General features: G+C 42.8%; 1 protein-coding gene across 2 annotated transcripts in view; it reads left to right on the top strand.

The window, feature by feature from the left end:
• Positions 1-27,410, top strand: part of KDM4C (lysine demethylase 4C) — a 418,437-nt gene that overhangs the window by 184,041 nt on the left and 206,986 nt on the right. Inside the window, exon 9 of one of the 2 annotated variants that reach the window (XM_075596492.1) lies at positions 20,979-21,146. The exons of the other annotated variant lie outside the window; for it this stretch is intronic. Coding sequence (XP_075452607.1) covers positions 20,979-21,029 — 51 coding nt within the window. The 3' untranslated portion in view covers positions 21,030-21,146. Of the gene's footprint in view, positions 1-20,978; positions 21,147-27,410 lie in introns of those variants that run through there. 2 annotated transcript variants of the gene reach the window in all.

Raw genomic sequence — 27,410 nt, 5'->3', positions numbered from 1 at the left:
TTTATTGGGAGATTGCCCCAGATTTTTTTAAGGCAAGTGATTGGATACTGGTGGCTGCATCTGTATATACATATCAATGGGCTCCTAAGTCAATTGAAGCGGTCGCAGGAGCAATTTAATCATTGGCCAAGCTGCTAGAACTATATATAGAAGACCGGTACAGTACAAAAATATAGTATAATAGCATGAACATTTTAGTACAATACATAGAATATATATATATTATATATATATATTTATATTATATATTATTTTTTTAAATTTTTTTTTACACTTCTGTATATACAGAAGTTTGCATTCAGCCTTGGCCACCGCTCTTTTTTAATTTATTCTTAAATCATGTCTTCAGTACTTTGTACCTCTAATCAATCAGACCTCTTCTTATTGGCACGAGTGCAGCAAAACTGCAATTCAGATCACTAAAAATGCCAGTACAAAACTAGAGCAACATATTAACTCGCGTAAAACTGGTTTAAAATGTCAGATATTTGCTAACAAAAGTTATGTGACCTTAATGGATATTTAAAAAAAAGAAAGAAAGCCTCTGCTGCACAAGATGCAATGTTTTCTTAACCTGATAGGGGTACTGCTGTCTTACTCATTAGTCATTGAAATTGCCAATTTGTCAAGTGTTTGCATAAAACCAGCCACTGCTAGCTGTGGTGTAACAACTGCTTGTAACGTGATAAGCGCACATTCCCAATTATCATTGGGAATGCTATGCTCGCCAGCATCTATGATGTTTCCAACATCTGATAGGAATGGTGTTTTTCACATTGAATTTGTTAGCAAGGTTTATTATTAAGACCATTTCTTTCTCGCCACATAATGTATTCAGCTTACCCAAGTGACGTTGATTTTATTCATATTTTCCAAACCATCAGCTGCCACTAAACGTTCTGCCAAACATCTGTCAATTTTAAACCCATGTGCTCCATACACCCCCAGTCTTTGGGATATTATGATATACTGCAGTGTTTTCTTCACACCGTCCTTCATAGCCATGCAAGTTACACAGTTCTAAATATGGGATTTGTTTGAATGTTGTTGACAAACCCAATCTTATACAATCTTTCAGTCCATTAAACTTTTTCTTCAACTCCTTTCATTTGTCACAAATATATTTGCCTGTTGAATTTAAAATATTCTTGCGTTCTGCAAATATCAACCTATACTTTCTACAGCAGCAAAGAGGTTAATTATATCTGTGTCAACTAAATTAACAGGTTCTTTGACTTAACTCTTAAAGTAATAAAATGACCAGGGAGCAAGCACATTGCTGAGTTTATTCCCACTATAATGAATATGATGCAATGCTGCATATCTGTACGTAGTATACTGTACACCGTTTTAGCAATATATATTTATAATACTCGTGTTCGTTTATTTCCATAATGGTATACAGTACTGTATTAGTTTTCTTGCACAGGGTACATAAGTGGACTAGTGGTAAAGACCAAGCATTGTTAACTCTGACACCAAATGGGTAACATAGTAGATGAAGTTCAAAGAAGACATCTGTCCAAGTTCAACCTTTGTTAGGTCCCGATTGGCTGAGATACTCATCCTATATTTACAGTATAGTTGCAGTATTTTGATCTAGAGGGAGGCTAACAAAATATCCCAGTGATGGGAAACATATGCCAAATATGTCTCATAAGGGAAACCTTCTCATTTTTATTTGCCAGAACCTGCATATTAAACCATATACATCCTCGAAAAATGTAACCACATATTCAGCAGTAACATGGCAGGATGAACAAAAGTGTTCATTTTCATGAACCTAATAAGACAAAACAAACAAAAAAAAACATTGCATTAGCATACTGTATGAATGGGATGCTTAGTAGGGATACATTTATTGTTATAACAGAACTTCCGCTGTAGCTCCCAAACTTGTCCTTGGGCTGTGTGCCTTACCACATGCGAATGTGAATGTACTTAATATTTGACTGAGACACTTGTCTGTTATGCAAAGAACTTGGTCTGGCTCTGGCTATGGAGAATAGGGGTTTTGGGACCCAACCGGTATAGTTAGGTTGCATTAAATACTTTAGCAAAAGGCCAGTAATCACATTGCAGAGGTAAATATCTTTATAAAACTTGGAGTATGAATTTCCACTTGAAAGCCAAGATAAAACTTGATTTTATGCTTATTCTGCCATTTCAAACCCACAATAATGACCAAAAGTAGACTCTTTCCACAGCATCGCTTTCTGTGTGGTATTTCAAAGGGTTCACGCTAGTAGGGCAGGCAACAGGGTCAGCAGCAGTTATTACAAGGAAAGCATGCTAGTAAAAAGTTTGAAGTTGAACTCATTATTTAAAGTTCACGCAATGAATTAGTTTTTTACTCCTGTCATACATTCCCTTTTTTTAATGGTGTCCACGTTTTGTGACGGCTGATAAAGAATTAATTTACAATTCAAATTCTCTTCTTTGGCTGAATCTATTAGAGCATGTTAATGAAATGTTATTTGGTGTATGTTCTCTAAGGCTATAGTCGGGTGCCTTTTTTTTTTTTTTTTTACTTTGCTGTTTTCATGGAAGTAATCTCAGCACTGCTGGGTTTCTTGACACTTTCTTGAAACAAATCACTATTCTAACAGAGCAAACAGGTACTTGGAAGATAATAGAATACCTTCACCCTATTATGATAATATGTATGAGTATGGACAGGCCTTGGAAACAAATTTACATTTCCTGCAGTCACAATTGGAATACAGAACTTGTCATGCCTGCTGCTTAGTCTAGTTACTTTGGGGTTACTTGCTACATTATGATGGTGTGAAGTTAGCATTGCACAAAATGTTGAGATGACTAGTTTGTTGCTTCACTACACAGCTAAACAGAATAGACATTGGTAAGAAAGGAAAATGGACAACACTTTGTTCTTTGCACATTTTTGGACAGGAATGATACAGAGAGAAATATTCAAAAAGCACTTGGACTTTTCCCACTATCATGCAGTGTTTTGCAACCTGTTTCAGAGATTAAATGAAGTGTATCTGTATTTTCTATACCATTTTTAATATTTTGTATTTTAGGATAGCTTTTCAAAGTTGGTGTCATTAACCCCTCTTAGTAGAACAATCAAATATAGAACTTTTTGTGGGTCTAATTGGGAGATTGTAGTTGGCTAAGGGGGGCAGTCTTTCCAAAGTTGCAGCAATCGGTGGTGTGTTATAAAGCAGGATGTAAAAGAAACGAAGACTATACACACTAACCTCTCCTACTGTAGTAAAAATACTTAAAATCTCGAAGCTCAAAAATAAATAAATAGTGACACATTATCCAAGTAGCATTCCCCTTACTGTATGTCGCCAATAAATAAATTGAAGGGACATGTCTAAACAAAAATCAAACAAAAATATCTTCATATACAAAAATATATTTGTATTGGACATAAATATTGATCAGTCCTGTAAATTTTTCTCGTGTATTGATACTGTATGAGTGATTTTTTTTTTCTATTGTTAGAAGATCGGTAAATATGACCACTACAAATATATTTTTGTAATTGAAAATGTATGATCTTTTTGTGACATGTCCCTTATATATATGCATGGAAAGTGTTAATATAGTTTTTGTTGTTGCATTTGAATGGTTTGTTCATAGTAAAAATGAATACAGTGGCAAAATCCCAGCATAAGATAGTGGATGTAAAACCGTTCACATAAAAACAGCATATTGCATTATAATCATATTACAATAGGTTTAACACCAAGCCAGTCTTACTCGGTGCAACTGACAGCCCAACAAATATTGTTATACAATGTATAAACAGATGCAGATGATTTTCATGTATGAAATATTAAAATTTGGTCCACGTGCTCCTTGGAATAATAATGTCTGCCACACGAAGTATTTCAATATTGGAATTCTTTTAGTTCCCTTCTGCACTGAATTGACTTACATGATACAGTTGCAAGATTTGCTCTACATGGAAGATAAATTGCGTGAAATGCAATGATGCTGTAACACTACAGTACATCAGGATTGGCCAATACTAAGCAGATAGTCGTAGAAGTCAAATGACAGTGGGTATGATGTTGCATAAACATAAATTGCCACTTTTTAAACATTTTTTTTTAAATTGTTTGTCCCCACATGTTCTTAATCTTGATTACTGTTTTGAGACTTCTTGTCCCGCTTTTTTATTGCTGGTTTTATGAGCTGGGACACCATAACATATGTCCCAGGACAAACTTGAAAACGAGAGGCAACTCTCAATGTATTACTTCCGGGTAAAACATTTTTATAAATAAGTAAATCAAATAATTCAACCTACTTCTGCTGACTTCATTATATCACTAGTAACATCCAATTTGTTTCCAAAAATTCATGGATGAGCCTGAAGAAAGCGTTCTGAATCCCAGGTCCCAAAAAGATGAGGGATATAGGCCACTGGCTAGTTTTAATCCAGTCTCCATGATGTGAGGAGAAATACTGTAGATGTCAATTCTTTAACCATTTGGGTGTCCCAAGACGTAGCCACTACACCATTGGGTCTGGTACTCCAGGGGCCCCATGACGTAGTGCCTACATCATGCCCGTTGAGTGCTAGTTTTGCAGGGGAGATTGTGTACTGCACTCCTTATTAGTTCAGGGAAATGGAAGAGGACTTTTCCGGGTTAATGGACAACACAATAACTTTTTTGCCGTGGCCCCAAAGGGTTAAAAGAGCATTCCTTGCTAAAGTCCCTTTTTTATGGTTAGAATGCAGGGGGTCCCCAGTGCTGAACATTAATCTCTGCTCCAGGCATCCTGTGGTTCCCGAGATGCTTGCCTCCATAGGTGCTGACTGTTACTCCCTGGTTCTTAATTCTCCTGCGTGCCTTGGAAGATATAAAGCTCCATTTTGTTTCCCCAGCAGAGGGAATGTTACCAGGGACACTTTTGCGATTCACCTACCACAAAGAAAAAAAGTAGGTGGAACTACACCTTTAAATCCACTAGCATTGCAACAATGATTATAACACAGTGAATGTAGATATCATTTTTCTCCATTGTGTACTAAAAAGGGAATGGGAGTTGATTATTAAAGGAAAGCCAAAGCTGTTAAAGCAATTGCAGGATAAAATTGCCTACAATGCATTTCTCTGTCATTAAATGTTGCTTTCTAAATAGAAGGCTATTAACCTTTACCATGCACTAGTGACGTCCACTGGATGTCATGAGTTTTAGACTGGTTTGTAGGTGAACTAACGTTTGTCACTCTGCAGGATCAACCACATGATGGCAGTGCCTTAAGGTAGAGCCATGGACCTTCCAGCACGCTAAAGGTTAAACATTTTTTTAAGCTAGAAAGGCGTAAGCACTGACTTTTATACCGCGTCAGACCAAGCACATTAATTCTAATCATATTACAAGAGTTTAAGATAAGTTAATTTTTGCTAGCTGCAGGTAGCAGGAAAATAACTAGTTGATTATATTAAAACATATAGTGGATGAGTTTTATAGATTAGTACAGTATATTTAAATGTGGAGTGCCTTGTTTCTGGCCATAATATTATTGTGTAAATAAGAAATGATCAATGTGCTTGCATTGTTGTAGAGACTTAAGATGTATTTCCTTAAAATTGACCTGATGAAATCAATGTAAGGATCTCTATCTCTGCAGTCTTGAGATCCTTCGCTTTGCAAATATGGGCCAAGTTATTTTTCTGTAGGCTGTCGCAATTCCCGAAATGCAGACATTATTCTTGCAGTCTAACTTGAATGACCTCTGTGTCCTAGGTATACAATACAATTAGTTATGTATACACGTATATGTGCGTACGTGAGGTGTAGCATAGTGTTTAGCGTGGTGTTCCCAAGTACATAACTATGTGGCTTTCTATTCCGTTCCGGCTACCTATTGTAATGATGGGTTTCCCCGAACATAGAATATATGCCAACCAGGTGCTGTAGTTTACGGAATCTCTTTCAACCCGTGCCAAATAGGTAAGCTATTTTTACACTCTACAGTACATGGCCTGGTTCACTCTACATCAGATTTTTTTTTTTTAAATGGCTTTCAGATAACTACTGGATACCCCAATAGGTATTTGAAGTTAATGCAAAGATCACCACTCATTCTAAGTTCATGTATATTACCAGTTCATTGAACAGTATTACTGTTCATTTTATTCGTAAATTCCCCATAGAAACATTTAATGTTCTTACATTTGCATACACTAAAAGTAGACACACAGTATTATTAAATAGTCTTTTACACAATGCGCAGAGAGATAGCTGTGAATAAAAATGAACACGCCTCAATATGCTTTGCATTTACAAATTAACATAATTCTCAGGTGTGTTATTCACAGGTATCACTCTGCGTGTTATATAAAGGAGGGTTTGGGGAGGTACAGTATACAGTATACAGTAGAAGTCACTGGGTACTTAACAAACAGGACCCTGTTTCATCGTGCTTTTATATGTGCAGGAAATGGCATGGCTGACAATGCAGACATCAAATAATTTGCATTATTCTTATTCCATGCTTCTGAATGGGAACCTGCCGCGTTAATCCTTTGGTGCCACGGCACTGAAGGCGTTAAATCTTGCTGTGTGTCTATTTATTTAGTGCTGATCTTTTTCTATAGAACTCCCCGGAAGCTGTTCAATGTTTATGAAAGGAACTGTGTTGTTATCTAGTAATTTAAGTATATTTCAAGCATTTAATCCAGTGTTAAGCATCTTACAGAAGTCTTAGCAGGATGCTTTTACTCTGCAATGTTGAAGAAAAGATTTAATCTAAAAGTAACTTTTGATTATTATTACTGTGACAGCAGAATTTAATTTGTGGCCAGAAGAGTTTTGAAGTGGTGTTCTTCAACGTAAAGATCACAATTTACACAGCTGGACCCTGTTATAGCAGTGATCGGGACCATATAATGAGACCGCGTTATAACCGGGATCGCGAAATGGGTGTGTCTGTTAGCAATAAAGCATTGAATGTTATAAAAAAAAAAACTCCACCGCCGCGCACGTGGACGTAGCCTGATGAAGCAGTGAGAGCTGCAGATGCCGGTACATTCTCGCGTGGCAACCATTTCTCTAAAAAAAAAACCTTGGAGATGTTTTTAATTCGGGAGCCACGCTCAGACAGCGTTATAAGCGTTATAAGCGTTATAAGCGGTTCTGCTATAATGGGGTTGAGCTGTACTTGTGTTTCACTTTTTTTAGCCTGACCAAATTAAAATGTGTTTAATACTTTGTGGACTCGCTCCGCACAAATAGTTTAGGAAATTCAAAAAATGCTTCTTTCTTTATATAAATCAGATACCACACGTAAAATGTGCAATATCTATTTTATCTTTTGACATGGCACATAATTACAGATCATACAGGTAGCATATATAGTCCTGTTTTGATTTTCTACAGAGCCATAATTATACGGTTTACCATTTTTCAAAGATGCTGACATTTTGCCACTTGTTGCTTTTATAGGGAAAAAAACTGTTGTTATAAACATTATTGAACCTTTGCTGTAAAATGTGTTTCACTTAAATAATTGTTGTTACTTTCCTATTCTGTATTATATATTGGACTTCAATTCTCTCCACCCATTCCGAATTTCTTTTTTCAATTATGTTAAAATGTAAATACATCAAGAAATTATCAAGGTAAATTGTATTACTACTCCATATAGACCGACTTTGTATTAGTATGTGTTGTAGTAAATTAAAATGTCTATGAAGCTTTATACTTTAAAGGTTTATCTATTTGGAGGCATCAATACTGTATGTTTTGTAATTTGTGGGAAAGCAGGATGATGGTGTTTTTGTAATGGAAGAGTGACGGCTCTAATTTAAAGTCCTATTCTGACAGATGAGGTGATTTTACTAGCTCTTATCAGCAATTTAGCTTTATGTTGTCACCAGATTTTTCTAAAAAAATAAAAAACACAGTGAATCCCTGCGCTTCTCCCTTTGGGATAGCAATAAATGGGGATATCCCCATTATAACGCGCCTCGTTATACCGCGATTCGTTTATAACGCGGTTTTCCCGTGGCTCCCGTTTAAAAAAAAAATTTAAATTTAAATTTTTTTTGCACACACTGCACACACTGCACACACTGCACACACTGCACACACTGCACACACTGCACACACTGCACACACTGCACACACTGCACACACTGCACACACTGCACACACTGCACACACTGCACACACTGCTCACACTGACACACACACTGCTCACACTGACACACACACTGCACACTGCACACACACACTGCACACTGCACGCACACTGCACACTGCACGCACACTGCACGCACACTGCACGCACACTGCACGCACACTGCACGCACACTGCACGCACACTGCACGCACACTGCACGCACACTGCACACACACTGCACACACACTGCACACACACTGCACACACACTGCACACACACTGCACACACACACACACACCCCCCTCCCAATACACATATACTGTACATAAATCAGCCTTACCTTGGGGATGATTGGTGAGGCATGTGGCTGCAGGGGGGGGGGTGGGGGGCGCTACGTGCCGGTGGGGGTGGTGCTGAGGTGGAGGGGGATGATGGCTGCGGGGGCCCCCGATGCTGCGGGGGCTGGTGGGATGGCCCGGTGCAGCACGGGGGGGGGGGGGGTGGCAGGACGACCCTGCGCTACGGCGGGGCCAGGGGGCCCTGTACTGCGGCGCGAGGGCCCTGTGCTGCGGCGGGGGGAAGCCGGACTGGAGGGGCATCCCCCCTCCCATCACGCGGTGACAGGGGAAGCAAAAGCCGGGACCGGAGGGGCATCCCCCCTCCCATCTCCTGTCCCGCGGTGACAGGGGAAGCAGAAGCCGGGACCGGAGAGGCATCCCCCCTCCCATCTCCTGTCCCGCGGTGACAGGGGGAAGCCGGGACCGCGGGGTGAATATTCGCTGATGCGGCGGCCATTTTTTTTTTTAAATTAGCGCGACCCCGTTACTAACACGGTGGTCTCGGGGTGGACCCCGAGGACCGCGTTATAACGGGGTTTACCTGTATATATATATATATTTATATACATTTATATACAGCTTAACCCCGTTATAGCACGGTCCTCGGGGGCCACCCGCGACCACCGCGTTATAAACGGGGTCGCGGAAACAAAATGGCCGCCAATTTTTTTATTTTTGTTTGTGGTGGTACTGTGTCCGCCGGAGGGGGAAAGCTGAGAACTCTCCCAGCATTCCCAGACCCGGTGGGGCAGCGGCAACAGCACACAGCACTTACCCGGCATCTGGCAGCTCTTCTCCCTGTCTCTGCTTCCTGCTTCCGTCTTGTGAGAGCAAGCTCCCTTAAAGAGACAGTGTGTGTTTGTGTGTGTGTATTTGACTGTGTGAGACTGTGTGTGTGCAGTGTGCTCTGTGTGTGCTGTGTGTGTATGCAGTGTGCTGTGAGTGTATGCAGTGTGCTGTGAGTGTATGCAGTGTGTGCTGTGAGTGTATGCAGTGTGTGCTGTGAGTGTATGCAGTGTGTGGTGTGAGTGTATGCAGTGTGTGCTGTGAGTGTGTGCAGTGTGTGCTGTGAGTGTGTGCTGTGTGCTGTGAGTGTGTGCTATTAGTGTATGCAGTGTTCTGTTCTGTGTGTGTGCAGTGTGCTGTGAGTGTATGCAGTGTGCTGTGAGTGTGTGCAGTGTGCTGTGAGTGTGTGCAGTGTGCTGTGAGTGTGTGCAGTGTGCTGTGAGTGTGTGCTGTGAGTGTGTGCAGTGTGCTGTGAGTGTGTGCAGTGTGCTGTGAGTGTGTGCAGTGTGCTGTGAGTGTGTGCAGTGTGCTGTGAGTGTGTGCAGTGTGTGTGAAAAAAAAAACCTTTAAAAAAAAAATATATATTTTTTTAAATTCGGGGACCACGCTCAAACCGCGTTATAGCGGATCGCTGTATATATGTGAAAAACTATAAGATAAAGGAGACTTTTGGTTACATCCTTTGATCAAATAATGCCACGCCTGCTAACCACGTCAAGGTAAGTCTCTATAGCAGGTCCCTACGATAAATGCAAACTAATGTTATGTGAAAGGTTTAATATAACCAAGCATATGCTTATATAACATAGTGCAGTTAAAAACTGGGGTATACACCAGTACAGATACTCACATGTCTGCAAGTAAAGTGAAAAGTGAAATACAGGGACCTTGCTAGGAGATTATATACCTAGAAGAAGGAGGGGCTGGCCTCCCACAGACTGCTCAATAAGCAGTTGCAGGTGATTGGCTAAATACTGTATGTTTTGTAATTTGTGGGAAAGCAGGATTATGGTGTTTTTGTAATGGAAGAGTGGCGGCTCTAATTTAAAGTCCTATTCTGACAGATGAGGTGATTTTACTAGCTCTTATCAGCAATTTAGCTTTATGTTGTCACAAGATTTTTCTAGGCAATGTTCCAATGTAAAAAAAAAAAAATATGTTGGTATTTTTACGTACTGCTAAAGGGTGCAGTTTTTTTTTTTTCCAAAATGAATATACACTGTATATGACTACCAGATATATGAACATGATAATGGTGCAAAAGCGACAGAGGAAATCCTATAGGTGCAGTGAGATAAAGGTACAGTCAGCCAAAGGGGTCATTGTATAAAGCCTGATGTGGCTGTTGGGGCCCTTTTTAATAGGGTTCTTGTGCTGAAAATATCCCTGTCGGCCACATCAGGCGATTTACAATAAGTAAGTTAATATGTCCCATTAGCCTAAATTAATTTTACGTAACTAGGAGGGATGCAGAGAATTAGCATTTCTTTGCGGGTAACAGGAATACGTCTTTGTGATGTTCATGCTGGATATGTGAGAGTTAATGTTGTACACATCGAATATGAAAGGAGCTACAGAGACTAAGCACAATAGAGGAAGTCCCTGTTCAGTAATGAAAGGGACATAAAGATAAATGGAGGCAGGCCTGTGCGGAGTGCAAGGCCCAGTGAAGGGTGTACTTAAATGTAACAACTGAGGAGCATGGATTGGCAGAGGAGACATTGAATGTAATGTAGCATATTATGGGATGCTATTATCCGGATTCAAACTAAGGCTGTTGCCGAATCAAATTTAGGAAGGAATGCATGCTTAGTTGAGGGTGAGGATATGGGAGCATATAATTTGATGGAAGAATGCACTTAAAGGCAGGCTACAAAATAAAGTTTTTTTTAAGAACCCGTAGATTAAAAAAACCCACAAAAATAAAGAAAAAAAATTATAAACTCTTTTTGAAGCATGTTGAAGTTATGAAATGTTTTTTTTTTTAAAAGCAGATACGTAGTCTATGTATACACGCTGCCACTTTTGAATATAATTTATGGTACAGGAATGTCCAGGTACAGTACTTTAGACATGTCATTTCACATAACTTAAAACTCTTCACAGCTGGCATGAAGTTGCAATGTTCATAAACAATCTATCACTACAGATAACTCTAACCATGGTGAAAAGTCACTTCTTAAACGTTAATGATTTTCTAATTTTTTGTAAAAAAAAATTTATGGACCCCCCCTACTGCGGTTACCAAATGGTCCCTCTCACAGGCAGAGCCATAAGGGACATCACAGGATGTAATACAGTAGTTAGGCATCAGCGAGTTTGTGATATTTTTGATTATATAGACTGATATTTAGTCCTTTCATGACACTTTAAACACACAAAATTGTATCACCTGTAATGAAAATGACAAATGATGATGGGCGTTTATACACCATTTGTGTTGGCATCAGCAATATTTTTATAGATTGTCATTATCTGTGTTGCATTTGGTGTATTAAACAGTTCAGATTTTTTTTGTTTAATTTATTGTTTTAATTTCTAAAGTAGCAAAAAAACTCAACTGTGTTTTATTGCTTACAAGCAGCATAACAAGTAATGATCGATACATCTCGCTGTTCTATGTTTAAAAATTCAGACGTGTTTAGAGTAAGTGATTATAAATTAAGAAATAATGGACACTGGCTACTTTCCTGTTCATTGATTTCATGGTGTACAACTTTGACGTTTTGCTTTGGGTAAAGCTCTCTTATAGACTCAGTTGTCAATACTGTGGTGAAGATTAATCTTGTTTTTAGGAAGTACTCAGCATCCATTATTTTCCATCTCTACATAGTTGTAGGAAATGCAGATAATGCTTGTATTTAGAAGAGTGCTGGCTTAATAGAATGTCAGAATAAGAAAGTATTCTCTTTTGGTAGCGGCATGGTGTTTTAGGATTGTACTTTTGAAGGAGATGAGGAAGTAGCTTATTGGAAATGCTCTTCAAACTGGCGAACCCAGTTTGAAACCCAGTGTCGATTCTCCTTGTAACCTTAGGCAAGAAAAATAAAAAGCACAAGGAGAAGGGCCAGAAGTGAACTGCAATGTGGTAGGGGAAACAAAACGATGATTACATTTCCCGTCTTACATTGGTCAATAGGAAGCAGTTGCGGCTTTAAATACCACAAAATAGCCGGGGGCACCTTCACCGGTAAGTATCTCCGGAACCACGAGATACCATGAGCCGTCATAAACATGGTTCGGAGATCCCCTGCTTATATATACAAAAAAAATGGGGTGGAGGTGATAAGTCAGGATGGCTCCTTTAATATACTTTGGGGCCTCCATTTACAAAAGTAATAAATATGTATCTTACATTATGAAAAAATATGTAACATTTGTAGAGAATGTGCTTGTGTTATCCCTTAATTGCAAGTTCAGTATATGCAACGATGTTAGGCTGTACCTTTTGAACAAGTGAATTTGTTTGGCTGGTTATACCTTTTGTAGTGGACGCCTTTAACGCATTGCTTTTTGCTGTGATCCATAACCCTTTGGTTACTGTTAGTAACAGTAAGTGGAGTTAGTGGCAAGGTGCTAGTTCCCGAGGTTCATGACATACGTGAAAAATGCACATTAATGAACCATTAATGGACGTTCCTAAATGCAACCCAGTGAATAAACATAAGCTTTTCTAAATCCCAGAAGACTTTGTATGAGGGAGATTTACGAGGTCCATTGCAGGGTAAAGCACCCGATCAGGCATTAACTGCCATTACCTTGAATTGTAGATAACCATGGATCGAGTGTGTTAGCTCTTAGCAAACCTTGCTTAATGCTCCTCTATGAATTTCTTCTTAGACACTTGTCTAAAGAGAGGTGGGGCGTTAATGTCGGTACGTGATCAAAACATTTCCAACGTATTTTTAGGTGGACCACGAAAGGATGTGCTCCCTACAATCTAATCAACTCTAGTGTTTACAGAAAGATGAATGCATGTTTAAAGCTTCATAGAGATGTATTAGACGTTATTGCCACAGGTAACGCACACACCTAAATCTTTGTTTTCCACAACACGACTCTTAAACACCCCTGCCAGTGTAAATGCAACACATTACGTTAACGGCTGTAATAACATCTGCTACATTTGTAATTTGACTTTTCAAATGCTCTGAATACAGAATTACTCTACTTTTGATCATCTATTTTAGTATACATGTCTTCATAGTTTAAAATAGAAGTGGTTCTACAGTATTTTCTTCAGATTTAGGTAGTAGTATGGCCAAGCATTGAATTTGATTGATGTCCTGAAATTAGTCAGAATATAGAGTTTTGATGTTACTATTGGGGGAAATGTTATTTTTAATACAGCACACTGTCCTTGATACATTATTGATTTACACCGAGCTAATGTCTATTGGGTTTTACCTGGTCACATAAATATTGCATGAAACCTAAACTGCACACAGTGCTTAAGACATTTCTCTTGGTGCTTTGTGAATTTGGTTCGCTTTTGACATGCACATGGGTGTACTGCACAGGTGTTTCATTGCAGTGTTTGCAATAAAACCAGCTAAACAGCACATGTCATTAAGGAATAGTACCCACGAGAGCTTTTATGAAATATAAATTGAGCAGGTGTTGGAAAGCCTTCAAGAAACAACTTCTTAGCACCAGATTTAACGGCTCTAATTCTAGAAGATCCTGTGACAAGTTAATGGCTCACAGTTAACCATCAATGATGGTATGTTGTACAAATCCTCAGTTTGATGCAGTATTCCTGATATGTGGTCTCTCGTTCAACGTGCGCTTTGAAAGGTTTAACAGGTGATCTTGAATTTTAAAATTGAAGTTCATTTCAGCATGACGCTCCATGAACGGCTGCAGAAGTGTGAGGGAGGTGCATTTTACGCTTAATGTGTTATTTATACTGCTGTTCAGGTAGCACTGTCCATATACAAGTCATCTTCATTCTTGCTGGCTGAAGCAAAACCAAAAACTGCTTTTAATCTCCTGTATCAGGCTTGTCCAAATCCATTTCGCAAGGGCCACAAACAGGCCAGATTTTTTCGGCAATAAATACCTAAAGCCTTGGTCATAAGTAAAACAAAAAAAATGGGTTGATTAGGGTTTTAACATTTCTCTAATTAACACGTAGTCTGTTGGTATCCCTGAAGGAATTATCTTACACCAGCCTGTTCTTTGTCTGGAGCTAGAGTTAGCAAGTTTCAACCTTATACCTTACTAGCTGATATACCCGGCGTTGCCCGGGATGTAAATACGTAATAGGTAGTATTATTTATAAATAGGGTAACAATAGGATGACTATTTGGTGGAAAGGTTGAATAATAATGTTGAAAAGAAACATGGAAGAAAATGTAGTACGATGTTTAAAAATGGTTTATTGCAAACACACCACAGTACAATGTATATTTTGGTGACATAAGTGATGTAAAAATGTGAGGCGTCGGGTGGGTGTTCAGTACGGGTGGCGGGTGGGTTGTGAGTGCTGGCTGTGGGTGGGGGTCCCACTACGGTGTGAAGCGGCGGGTGTGTGGTGAGTGCGGGCGACGGCTGGTCAGTGATGTCGGTGCGTAGGGGTGTGGTGGGTGGGTGTGAGGCGGGAGGCGCCGGGTGGCTGGTGAGTGGATGCGGCGGCTAGTCAGTGATGTTGGTGCGTAGGGGTGGGAGGCGGCGGGTGTGTGTCGAGTGTGGCGGGTGGGTGAGAGGCGGCAGGTGTCTGAGTGAGGGTGGCGGCTGTGGGGCGCATGGGTGTGAGGCGGCGGGTGGCTGAAAGGTGAGAGGCGGCGGGTGGGTGAAAGGCAGAGGTGGGAGGGCGGGTGAAAGGTGGTGGCGGGAGTACAGGCGGCGGGTGGGTGAAAGGCAGGGGCAGGGGGGGAGGGTCCGGGCATTGGGGGGAGGGGCGGGGGGGGGAGGCCGGGGCAGGGGGGGGGGAAAGGCCAGGGCAGGGGGAAGGCGGGGGGTAAGGCAGGGGAGTGGGGGGAAGGCCAGGGCAGGGGGGGGCCGGGGAAGGCTGGGGCAGTCTGGGGAGACAAAGGAGAGGGAAGGCGGGGGTTAAGGCAGGGGCAGGGGTGGAAGGCAGGGTAGAGGGAAGGCAGGGGCATTGGGGGAAGACGGGGGGTAAGGCAGGGGGGGAGGCAGGGGAGAGGGAAGGCGGGGGCGGGGGGGAGGCAGGGGAGAGGGAAGGCAGGGGCGGGGGGCGTCACTGTGTCTGTCCCTGTGTGTGTCATTGTGTCTGTCCCTGTGTGTGTCTGTGTGTGTCGTTTCAAAAACGGAGCTGGGGGGGAGGGGTCAAAAACAGAGCTCAGTTAAGCGCCCCCCTCCCCCCCCCCCAGTAGCAGCATCAGCTGGCGCCACCACCACCAGGGAGCATTTCCTCACCTCAGGCAGCAGCAGCAGTGTGGCCGGGGGTTGGGGACCCCTGGGTTAGAGCGCACCGGCCAATGAGAGCTGTGGGGGGGGGGGGGGCGGGCAATCCGGGAGGGGCGAGACACCAGCCAATGAGAGCGGTGGGAGAGCGGGCAGACCGACGGACCAATCAAATGATCTCCAGAGACTCACAACCAAGATTTTCAAATTTATATATATATAGATTTGTTTTGCTGCTGACCGATAAAGCCCACTTCAGCATATGATTTTGTAAGCTATTAGTTCTTCCTTTTTGAATAATCCGTGCAACATTATGCCACTGTGAGAGTCACGAGTGAAATGACAGACGCACTGAAACTAATAAGCATAATATTATGTTTTTGGAATCTTGCACTACTATATTTTCTTATACTGAAAATATTTGTGTTTCTTTGCATTTGTATTGGTGCAATAAGCTTGTTTTATTGTTTTTTTTTTTTTTTATGGCCCATCATGCTACGTATGTGTGTTCTTTGCCACTGTGAGATTACTACTGTGTCCAGCATGCTGTTGGTGGCTACTGCTTTCATGTGGGCATAATGATTATTCAAGCAAGATACACGTTATTGCAGAATATTTGAAAAATATGGAGTATAGTAGTTTTATTGACAGACTTTCCATTGAGATGTCCCATCAATTCGGAAGAGGTTATATGTTTAAAACCACCAGAAGTAATAGATTGTCTAGTAAAATTTTTTTTTATTATTATTAAATAAGTTGTGTAGTATTAGATAGTATGTACTTGCTGCATAAAAAAATTAAAAAAAAGATCCACCTTTTTAATGTTTTAATGTTACATTTTCTTGGGTTGCTATAGCAACCATTTAGGAAGCCCACACCATTTTCTCTTTTGAAACAGGCAGTCATATTTGGTGTAGGGTTGCCAGGTGGCTTGTCCTAAAATGTTGGACACAACGGTAAAAGATGCGAGACCCCCACCCAATAAATATAAAAAGTACCCACGCTCCCCCCAATACATATAAAAAGTACCCACGCTCCCCCAATACATATAAAAAGTACCCACGCTCCCCCCAATACATATAAAAAGTACCCACCCTCCCCCAATACATATATATAAAAATACACCCACCTCCCCAATACATATAAAAAGTACCCACCCTCCCCCCAATACATATATATAAAAATACACCCACCTCCCCAATACATATAAAAAGTACCTACCCTCCCCCCAATACATATATATAAAAATAGACCCACCTCCCCAATACATATCAAAAGTACCCACCCTCCCCCCAATACATATAAAAAGTACCCACCCTCCCCCAATACATATAAAAAGTACCCACCCTCCCCCCATTACATATAAAAAGTACCCACCCTCCCCCCAATACATATAAAAAGTACCCACCCTCCCCCAATACATATAAAAATACCCCAATCCCCCTAATATATATAAAAATACCCCAATCCCCCTAATACATATAAAAAATGCAGCTACCACCCCTATTCATACCTGTATAAAAAATACACCCCAATACATATAAAAATCAGACTTACCTTGGGGATGGTTTCACGTCGGGCTCGGTGGCTGTGGGGGGCGCGTTGGCTGCAGGATGGGGAGGGGGCGGTCTCTTAGGGTGGGCCGGTGCCTGTGGGACGAGGGGGGGGGCGCGTTGGCTGTGGGATGAGGGGGGGCGGCAGGTCATAGCAGTTGCCGCCAGCCCCGTCTCTCCCCCACTGTAGGCTTCTCCCTTACTGTATATCCCATGCCGAGGTGTCTGATGCTGACGTCACGTGCGCCGGGACGCCCTCTCATGCCGTGGAGAGAATATGGGGAAAAAAAGTAAGCACTGCAGAAATAAATCCGGACTGGAGGTGGGTTAAAAATGCAAGGAAATGTATGCAGGCATAGTGCCTAGAGATAACACTTAACAGCACAGTCCTCTGACGCGTTTTGTGCCGGTGGCACTTTGTCAAAGAGTATCTCTATCCTCCCCTGCTTCCTGTTTATAAGGGGCGAGTTGTAATTACACATTGGATTCACCGGCGTCCCGCTGTAGCCACGCTCACACCTGACGTCGGCGCGCCGGACCCTTAGGCCAGCTTACTTCTAGCGCTGAAGTCAGAGACCCGGCGAGCACGTCAGCAGCAGACACCTCGGTGTGTGACAGACAGTGAGGGAGAAGCCTGCAGCTGATGGAGAGCCGGGGCTGGTAGCAACTGCTCCCCCCTCCTCCCCCTGCAGCCACCCTGGGTTCAGAGAGAGGTAATACCGGACACATACATGTCCGGTATTACCTTTCATTTTATACCGGACGCAGGGGCAAAATACCGGGCTGTCTGGTTCAAAACCGGACACCTGGCAACCCTAATTGGGTGCCATGGAATGCAAGATCTGTGCCGTTCGATCACGAGAGAACAGACCGTTCGGCAGCATGGGTAATTACATTAACGTAAATGTAAGGAACTGCTGCATTTGTTGAAACGAAACAAAACAAAACAAAAAAAAAAACAAAAACGGTTAGAGGCGATGCTGCTTTAAGTGATTAGAAATCAGATTGGTACTGTCAATTCATGAGATTGAATAAAATCAGCGGAGAATGCAGGTCAATGAGAGTTGTCCGTTTATCAGATTTTAAATTGGAGAAGATAAAATAGGTACTGTAAGTGAGCATAGAAAATACTCGTCTTTCCATATACATAGGTTATTGTGATTATATTGTTTATTGAATAGCGGGCATTGTAAACAACGCTGTACAGGGTTTTTTTACTGCTCCTTTCCAGGAGAGTTTGCCGTTCCAGTTTTTATTTTATTTTGACATTTTTTTATTGGGGCCTCAAGCACTGGGAGAGCAAATAAGTTTTTCTTAACGCTGCACTGAGGTGACAAAGGATACAAAGTTCAGCCGCAAACCCAGTGTCTTTTAATAATAATATAATAATTAGTTTTTCTTGTATAGTGCCGACGGTGTACACGGCGCTGTACATAGACTTTTTGCAGGCACAGGTCCCTGCCCCGTAGAACTTACAATTTATTTTTTGGTGCCTCAAACACAATGAGATAGTGACTTACTCAAGGTTAAAGGAGCGGACACTGGGATTTGCACACGGCTCCCCTGCTTCATACTCTGTGTATTCATTTTCCACCACACCTTTTCCTAGGTGTCAAGGGTCCCGTGGATGGACGGCCAGCAGAAGTATGACACTTTCAAGTTGTGTTCTTTTGCCGTAGCTCCGATTTCGTAAGTGAGTAATATGGGAAGAGGTTATTGGAGCAGGAGTTGTTACTCAGCCCTACATTATAATACAATGTATCAAAAATAGCATTCGTAACTGCCCTGGCGTTCCTTTCTGCTTGAGGCAACAAAATCGACAAGGTCTAAGTTTAAATTGCATTCAGCATTGTGCCTAGCATTGTGTAAGCTTCTTAAAGCAGCAGAACATGTGAAATCTTATGTTTGTTTTTTTTGTTTTTAGATGAATCATTTCAGTAATATTACATAATAATGACATGTGTGAAGTGTGTGTGTGTGTGTGTGTGTGTGTGTGTGTGTGTGTGTTTATATACATACACACACACACACACACACACACACACACACACACACACACACACACACACACACACACATATATACATACATTTATTCAACTCTTTGTGCCATTTTTAATGAGTTTTAAAGCATATTTAGAACTCCCAAGCAATGCATTTGTTGCCAATGTTCCCAGTTTGAGCTGTAACAATAGATACTGTTACCATAGTAATATAAGAATACATTGTAGCTGCTGAGTTACTGATTGAAGGATTGATTGAAACTGAAAGGCGGCCATTTTGTAAGCACACAATTAGGATTTGTATAGATTTATAAGAGTAGCACCAGCTTAGGTAAGAATGTAGAATTAGGCTATGCTCATGATGGCGTCGCTACGTGCTCGCGCACGTTTGGGACTCTTCTATGCTTCTCTATTGAAGGTAGCATAGTACTGGAGGCGATGTACTGCGTCGACGCTGCTGCAGTTTGGTGAGACAAGTAAATTTGTCTTTTGAGGCTGCATTCGCGTGACGTCAGCGTCACATGAGCAGGTTCAGCTAATGTGTTTGCCACGCCCCCGCATCACCTCCCCAATCTCCTGCAGCAAAGTGCACAGATCGTTGGGGCTGCAGGAGTGCGTGCCCGGTAGTGCGCGCTACTGCAATTAGTATAAGCTTAGCCTTATACATTGTCACATGCTTTATATATAAAAAGAAAAATAAATGGGGAAAGTTGTATTGCTGCTTTAAATACGTTTTATTTATACATCAACATAGATGAGTGCAAATGAAAATGTTTCAACCCATTAAGGAGAAGATTATCTTTGATATTTCTGTAACACTTTTTGTAATTCCATGAAGGTTGCTTCATCTCCTTCGGTGGTGGAGGGGTCTTGCTGCAAAGTGTTTGTCTCTTAGGCCTCGGGCATGGTCAGCGCTTACGCGCTTGCACTTACCCGCAATGAGAGCGGCTTTAGTAGGGGTTCACCTACGCTTTCGCAAGCGCACGGAAGCGTAGGTCTTAGGTAATTTTTTAAATCTTCGCGCTTGCCGGAGCGCAGGGCCGGTCACGTGAGCGGTTCGCCCAATGAGGGCGAACCAGCTCCGTGACGTCACTGGCCCGCCCCCGACACGCCCCCTGACGGCGCGCTGTCTAAGGCCAGGGAAAGCACCCGCTTTCCCTGAGCCTCAGCGCGCCTCAGCACGCCCGCCGGAACCCTGGACGAGGCCTTATAGTTTTTGTTAGGGCTGTAAATATGGCTGCATTTTTTACTTGCTCAACTAATCATGTTGATGCCGAAAGATACAATTTGTATCTGCAGATGTTATTTCTTCCGCTTGCACTTGCAGCGGTACATATACAACATGCCAGCAACAGAGCGGCCATTGTTTTTAAATCGTACGGCGGACCTTGACTTACTAGCTATTTCCTACCTGCTAGGGGAGTAATAATGTCTGCTACATTGTATATAATTACAAAAATATTTTTTTTTTTTAGGACTACTCTGTTTCCATGTGTTATTTGTTATTGGAGCGATTGCTCCTTTAGGTGGTTAATACAGGCTTTGTCAATGTAATAACTGCCTTTCTGAGCTAAGCAGCATTTTGCTAATGTAGTCTGAGAGACATCATACTGGGTAATTAACCAGGGCATCCTCACTGACTTTATGGCCAAGAAGTTGCACATTCAATGGGCTGTGTGGTAAGCTGTTAGGAGTAAAAAGGGCTGTTGGGAGCACAAAAGACATTTCAGGGAGACGTTTAAAATGCTTCATTGCAAGTTCAAGCAAAAAAAAATAATAAAGGAGACTTTTGTTTGCTTTCTCAATCAAGATTTCATATGGCGGTAGAACTGAAATTGCTGCTGAAACTACACCAGACTGACTTCATGGCTATTCGTTTTGAGCCATTGGTTGAGAAGACACAGAAAAAGATAAAGTCTAAAAGCTAAAACAGTGTGTGCTGCATAGACTTCTTCGTCTGTCGGTGGTTGGATTTTGCAATTGCTGGTCCATTTTGAAAGTTAATAGTTTAAGAATGATTCATCGGAACATTCTGAATAAGCCTGGCCATTATGATAGTTCTGTCCAGTGGCAGTGATGTCTTCTCAATGAGTATGATGTTACCATGCAGTATATAAAAAATTTGAGGCAAGGCTTTATAGTGTACAGTAGTTGCCTAATCTAAACGGTGGTATCTTCATCAATCTGAAATGAACATTGGCTACAAAGACTTGCAGTACAGTGATTACCCAGCTCGCTCGAAGGACGTCACTTGTTAATTCTTTGCTGAAACTGCTTGTTAGGTTCCCTTTGCTCACGGTCATGAGGGCCCTGCCATGGCCCGTTTAAATTCAACTGAGTAACGAAGTAACGTCTGCCACACCAATCCACTTCACAGGCACAGTTTGCTTATTGTATTAATACATTTAGTGCAGTAACAAAGTACTCTAAATGTGTGGGAAAAGGCCCTTTGCCGGGTGTATACAGATATTAAGCCAAATTGATCTTTATATACAGTGTCATTTCACCAAAACGCACAAAAATACAAAAGTGTAATCTAGCTCATGTGTTAATAAAAAAAGCAAACTGTGCTTTTGAAGCTGAGAATACACTGGTGCGGCAGTCATTCTTTACAAAGACGTTTGCAGCCTTTTCTGAGGTTCTTATATGTAGAAACTGTGAAATTAGAAACATTAGCCATCAGACCAGCGCTGCATGAATCTTCTGTACAGTTATTACTATGCTGCATTGTGTACAGTATGTTTGTAATACCAAAGTGAGAATCCAGTTTTATTCCTATATATATTTATCTATGTGCATATGCAAGTTTTTAAGTGGTGATATTTTTTCAATATACTGCTATATAAAATGATTCAATACATGCATTGTTTATACTGGAGGAATATCCAATATTGGCCAAAGTGTAACTTGAATAACACAAATATTAGGGTGCAGGCACCACTCAGCCGGTGTAAAAGAAAGGACAGAAAGGAAAGTATTTCACGTTGGTACTTAACTTCACACTGCTTAACTCCTTTTTCACAAATAGGGATACAGAAAAGATTACCTGGGCACACCTGCAGGATATCTAAACACATTCACTCGTGGTGTCCTAACGGTTCCCTGTGCAAGTCCATCAGGGACGTCCAGTCCTGTAAGCATTCAAAGTAAGAAAAGATGACTGAATACAACAGATGACTGAATTTCAACAGTATTTTTCATTAATTTTTTAATCGGTCCTCCATGCAGCGACAAACAACCATAATATTTGAGGGGAAGCACCCTTAGTTACGTGTAGTGGTTAATCCCTCGTATGCAGCCATCATTTGTTACTTGGAATCTGTCGTTGTTTGCAAACACGGATCATAGATAATGAGCAGTTTATTGCATAGTACAGCATAGAGTATGATCATACACATTCAAAAGTCAAATTAGACTCTCTGCTAGGGGAGGGCCCAAACAGACTTTATATATACTTTAGATTCCTTTGTTTAAAATAGGTTACTAGTCAGATTATAATAACCACTCCATAATTCTTAAACCAATCATTTTACAGATCATTAAAACCTGGTTAAAACTAGATTAAAACAGCTCTCTATAGAAATCAGGTACTTCTCGATAACAGGAATGTGGGTGTTACTTAAGGCACAGTCGTAAAACTACTGTGAGCGAATCTCTCACACACACTTTCTTACACATAAAATGGACACTAACACAACAGAACAGACAAAATGGAAACAGAACATCGCCTTCAATCCTTCTCCACAGACACCCCCAGTCCCGTTAAGTAATATCAATAGTATATTTATTTCAACAATATTACATCATCAGTCCCTTCTCTTATGCTTTTCGAAATCTTCAGTGATTATTTTACAGATCATTAAAACCTGGTTAAAACTAGATTAAAACAGCTCTCTATAGAAATCAGGTACTTCTTGATACTAGGGATATGGGCGTTACTTCAGGCACAGTCTTAAATCTACTGTGAGCGACTTTCTGTGTCTGTCTGTCTGTCTCTCTCTCTCTCTCGGTCTGTCTCTCTGTCTGTCTCTGTCTGTCTGTCTCTGTCTGTCTCTGTCTGTCTGTCTCTGTCTGTCTGTCTGTCTCTGTCTGTCTGTCTCTGTCTGTCTCTGTCTGTCTCTCTCTGTCTCTCTCTGTCTGTCTCTCTCTGTCTCTCTCTGTCTCTCTCTGTCTCTCTCTGTCTCTCTCTGTCTCTCGCTCTGTCTGTCTGTCTCTGTCTCTCTCTCTCTCTCTCTCTCTCTCTCTGTCCCTGTCCCTGTCCCTGTCCCTGTCCCTGTCGCTACAAGAACAGACAACATGGAAACAGAACATCACCTTCAGTCCTTCTTCTTCAGAGACCCCCCCGAGTCCATTTCAGTAATATCAACAATATATTAATTTCAGCAATATTACTTCATCAAATCCTTTCTCACAAATTCAGGTGTTTGCCTGGTAGGAGGAATGACATTGTAATAATGTCACACTGCCTTTGAAGCAGGTGAACCCAGTCAGGTCTATGTGACCTTCGGTAAGTCACTTTATCACCCTGCGATTATTAGCTCTAAGTACAGATAGATGTACATGCAACATTACATTAAAATACAATTTATTATAAATACATTGGGTTCAGTTTACTTTTGTCCTCATAGATTGTTTTGTTATATTAAAGGTTATTTTTTTATTCTTTAAAAGTTAATCAAATTGCCGAAGTAGAATAGGTTACTGGATGTCACTAATAGCATCCGAATGTATTTCATCAGTAGATTACATTAAGACAGCAGTGATCTAACACTATGGCATAGTTTTAGGCGGCCAAACTGGCATTAGGGATTAATTTAGTGCACACCACAGAGAGCAGGAAGGAGCCATCAATCTTTAAGTTTCTGCACTGACCTCTTGGTAATTTGCTGGCAACTGAGGATTTCTGATCAACAGATGAATGTCCGTGACCAGGAAAGCCATATTGCACTGGGAATGCAGAGTACAAAATCAGTGTGAGGAATGCTGGGAACATGCCTACCGCAATATTTCGTTTTTAGTTTTCACTTCCGAGGTGTCTTAATCAACGCCTCACGATTACGGTGCTAGACAGTTCCTCTTTCTTACAGTGGCATACAGTAGATTTGGTCAAATAAAAAATAAATAAATAAACTACCCATAAAAATAGATCTGACATTTTGCCAAAAGTATCAGTAAATGCAGAGCTGCCGCATTTAACAATAGGTGTTATTCAGTTCAATACATTTATAAGTAACTAGCTGAGAGACCCGGCGTTGCCCGGGATGTAAATGCGTAATAGGTAGTATTATTTATAACTCGTGGAACAATAGGTGAGTATTTGTTGGAAAGGTGGGGTGGAGGGGTGGAGGGGAGGTGGGGGTGGAGGGGAGGTGGGGGTGGAGGGGAGGTGAAGCGGGGGTGGAGGGGGGGTGGAGGGGAGGTGAAGCGGGGGTGGAGGGGAGGTGAAGCGGGGGTGGAGGGGAGGTGTCAGGTGAAGCGGGGGTGGAGGGGAGGTGGAGGGGAGGTGAAGCAGGGGTGGAGGGGAGGTGAAGGGGGGGTGGAGGGGAGGTGAAGGGGGGGTGGAGGAGAGGTGAAGGGGGGGTGGAGGGGAGGTGAAGGGGGGGTGGAGGGGAGGTGAAGGGGGGGTGGAGGAGAGGTGGGGGGGAGGTGGGAGGGAGGTGGAGTGTAGTGAGGGGTGGGTGAGGGGAGGTGAAGGGCGCTCACTCACCCGTCCGGCCGCTCACTCACCCGTCCGGCTGCTCCCTCACCCGTCCGGCAGCTCCCACGTGGATCTGAGGCGGGAGGCAGCGTGTTGTGGCCGCTCCCCCGCTGTGTCCCGGGCGCGCGCTCGCTCACTCTGCTCCCCCGCTGACTGTAGCGGCACCGGGGGGGGTGGAGGGGAAGTGAGTGAGGGGGGGTGAGGGGAGGTGAAGGCCGCTCACTGACCCGTCCTGCAGCTCCCTCACCCGTCCGGCAGCTCCCACGTGGATGGGGGGGGTGAATGCGCGGGAAACAGGGAGAGGCGGAGCCTCCGGGACCGGTGGGGAAGAGAGCGGGAGATGACATCTTGGGACAGGGGGGAGCCCACGGCCTGTCACGCGTGGTGCCGGGGTGTGAGCTTGGGGGAGGGGATGAGCTTGGGGGGGGGGGGTGAGGTGTGTGTGTGTGTGTGTGTGTGTGTGTGTGTGTGTGTGTGTGTCAGTGTGTGTGTGTGTGTCACGCTGTGCAGCCCATAGACCAGGCCAGTCCCCTGTACTGAGGTGGGATGTTGAATATACACACCGACAGCAGAGGGAGCGGGTCCGGGATGTGGTTGTAGCGTGGCCAGGCCTGGGTTAAGATTTAGAATAGTCGTTGTACTTGCCGAGTTCAGGAGTATAGAGAGTTCCGTAGTTTAAATCCGTTTCCGTGTCCAAGGGTCTGAGAGGTAAGAATCGTGATGGGTAAGCTGAAGTCGGGAGCCAGAGGGGTAAGTCAGACAAGCCGGTTCAAATCTGTAGGAGAAAAGACAAACAGGAGCACGACACAGTATCCAGGCTACACAGGAAGCAAGGAGCTATGCAGAGCAAGGAAGTGAAGTCACAGCCGGATATTTAAAGCGACAGTGACCAATCCGAACGAGGGGCATGGCGGAGGCGTGTCGAGGAGCTGCTCGTGAATGGCTGAGAGACCAGGAAATAGTAGAGCCCAGCTGAGAGTCTGTAACACCAGTGCCAGAATCCAAGATGGCGACGGCAGAGTTCAAGATATGCACTGGGCGGCGGCATGGGTAGCGACGGGGGGCAGGGGCAGCAGCCGCTGCAGTACTGGTAGTGGGTAAGGAGGAGTCACGCCGCAAGGGACGTGGCCCCCGATTCCTTACAGTACCCCCCCCCCTTCAGGATCGACCTCAGGACGATCCATCCAAGGCTTCTGCGGAAATTTCTTGTGGAAGCGGTCCAAGAGAACTGGGGCATGGATGTCCTCCTTGGGTACCCAAGAGCGTTCCTCTGGACCATAACCCTTCCAGTGAACAAGGAATTGTATCTTTCCTCTGGATACACGAGAATCCATGATTGTCTGGATTTCAAATTCAGGTTGTCCTTGGACCGTGACTGGTTTGGGTTTATGGGTTTTAGCAGGGAACCGTTTGCTCTGGACGAATGGCTTGAGCAGGGAAACGTGGAATACGTTTGGAATCCTCATGGAAGACGGAAGTTGCAGACGAAATGCCACAGGATTAATTTGTTCCTGGATCAGAAAAGGCCCTAAGAATCGAGGTGCTAATTTCGGGGTCGGAGACTTCAACTTGATATTCTTAGACGAAAGCCAAACTCGGTCCCCTGGCTTTTAATTAGGGGCCTGTTGACGACGGTGGTCTGCCTGAGACTTGAATTTCTAAGCGGCGCTAAGAAGCGCGGACTGAATCTTGATCCATGACTTCTGAAGAGTAGTTACCCGTTCATCAGCCGCCGGCACTCCTATCGGAATGTTTGAGATTGGCAGTCGACTTGGGTGGAAACCATAATTCACGAAGAACGGGGTTTCATGCGTGGATTCATTACGAAGTGAATTGGTTGCAAATTCTGCCCAAGGTAGCAGGTCAACCCAATTATCCTGGGAATCGGAAATAAAACACCGCAGGTATTGTTCCAGTGTTTGATTTAGTCTTTCTGTTTGCCCATTAGTCTGGGGGTGATAGCCTGACGAGAAGGATAGCGCCATGCCAAGCCTCTTGGAGAAAGCCCGCCAAAATTTTGATATAAATTGCGTACCTCGGTCCGAGACTATGGAAGTAGGTATCCCATGGATGCGAAACACCTCCTTGGTAAAGATATCAGCTAGGGTGGGCGAGGAGGGAAGTCCTTTGAGTGGAACAAAGTGGGCCTGTTTTGAAAAACGGTCAACGATGACCAAAATGGTATTCATCCCTCTGGAAGGGGGTAGATCCACAATGAAATCCATTGAAATATGTGACCATGGACGTTCAGGTACTGGCAAGGGCATGAGCAAGCCTGAGGGTCTTTGATGAAGAGTCTTGTTTTGTGCGCATACTGGACAAGCACTAGTAAATTCATGAACCATCTTTGCCATATTAGGCCACCAAAAAGTACGTTTGATAAGATCCAAAGTTCTTTTGAAGCCGGGATGGCCGGCTGAACGGACAGAGTGACCCCATTCTAATATCTTTTGATGAAACCTGGGTGCGGCATAAAGAGTTCCCTCCGGTACCTCTAGACCACTCGGAATTTGTGTTTGAGCTTCAATGATCTTTTCGAGAATG

The sequence above is a fragment of the Ascaphus truei genome, chromosome 1 (genome assembly GCF_040206685.1).
Source record: "Ascaphus truei isolate aAscTru1 chromosome 1, aAscTru1.hap1, whole genome shotgun sequence".
Lineage (NCBI taxonomy): Eukaryota > Metazoa > Chordata > Amphibia > Anura > Ascaphidae > Ascaphus > Ascaphus truei.
Note: the sequence above shows the minus strand (reverse complement) of the source record. Positions and strands in the feature narration are given on the sequence as shown.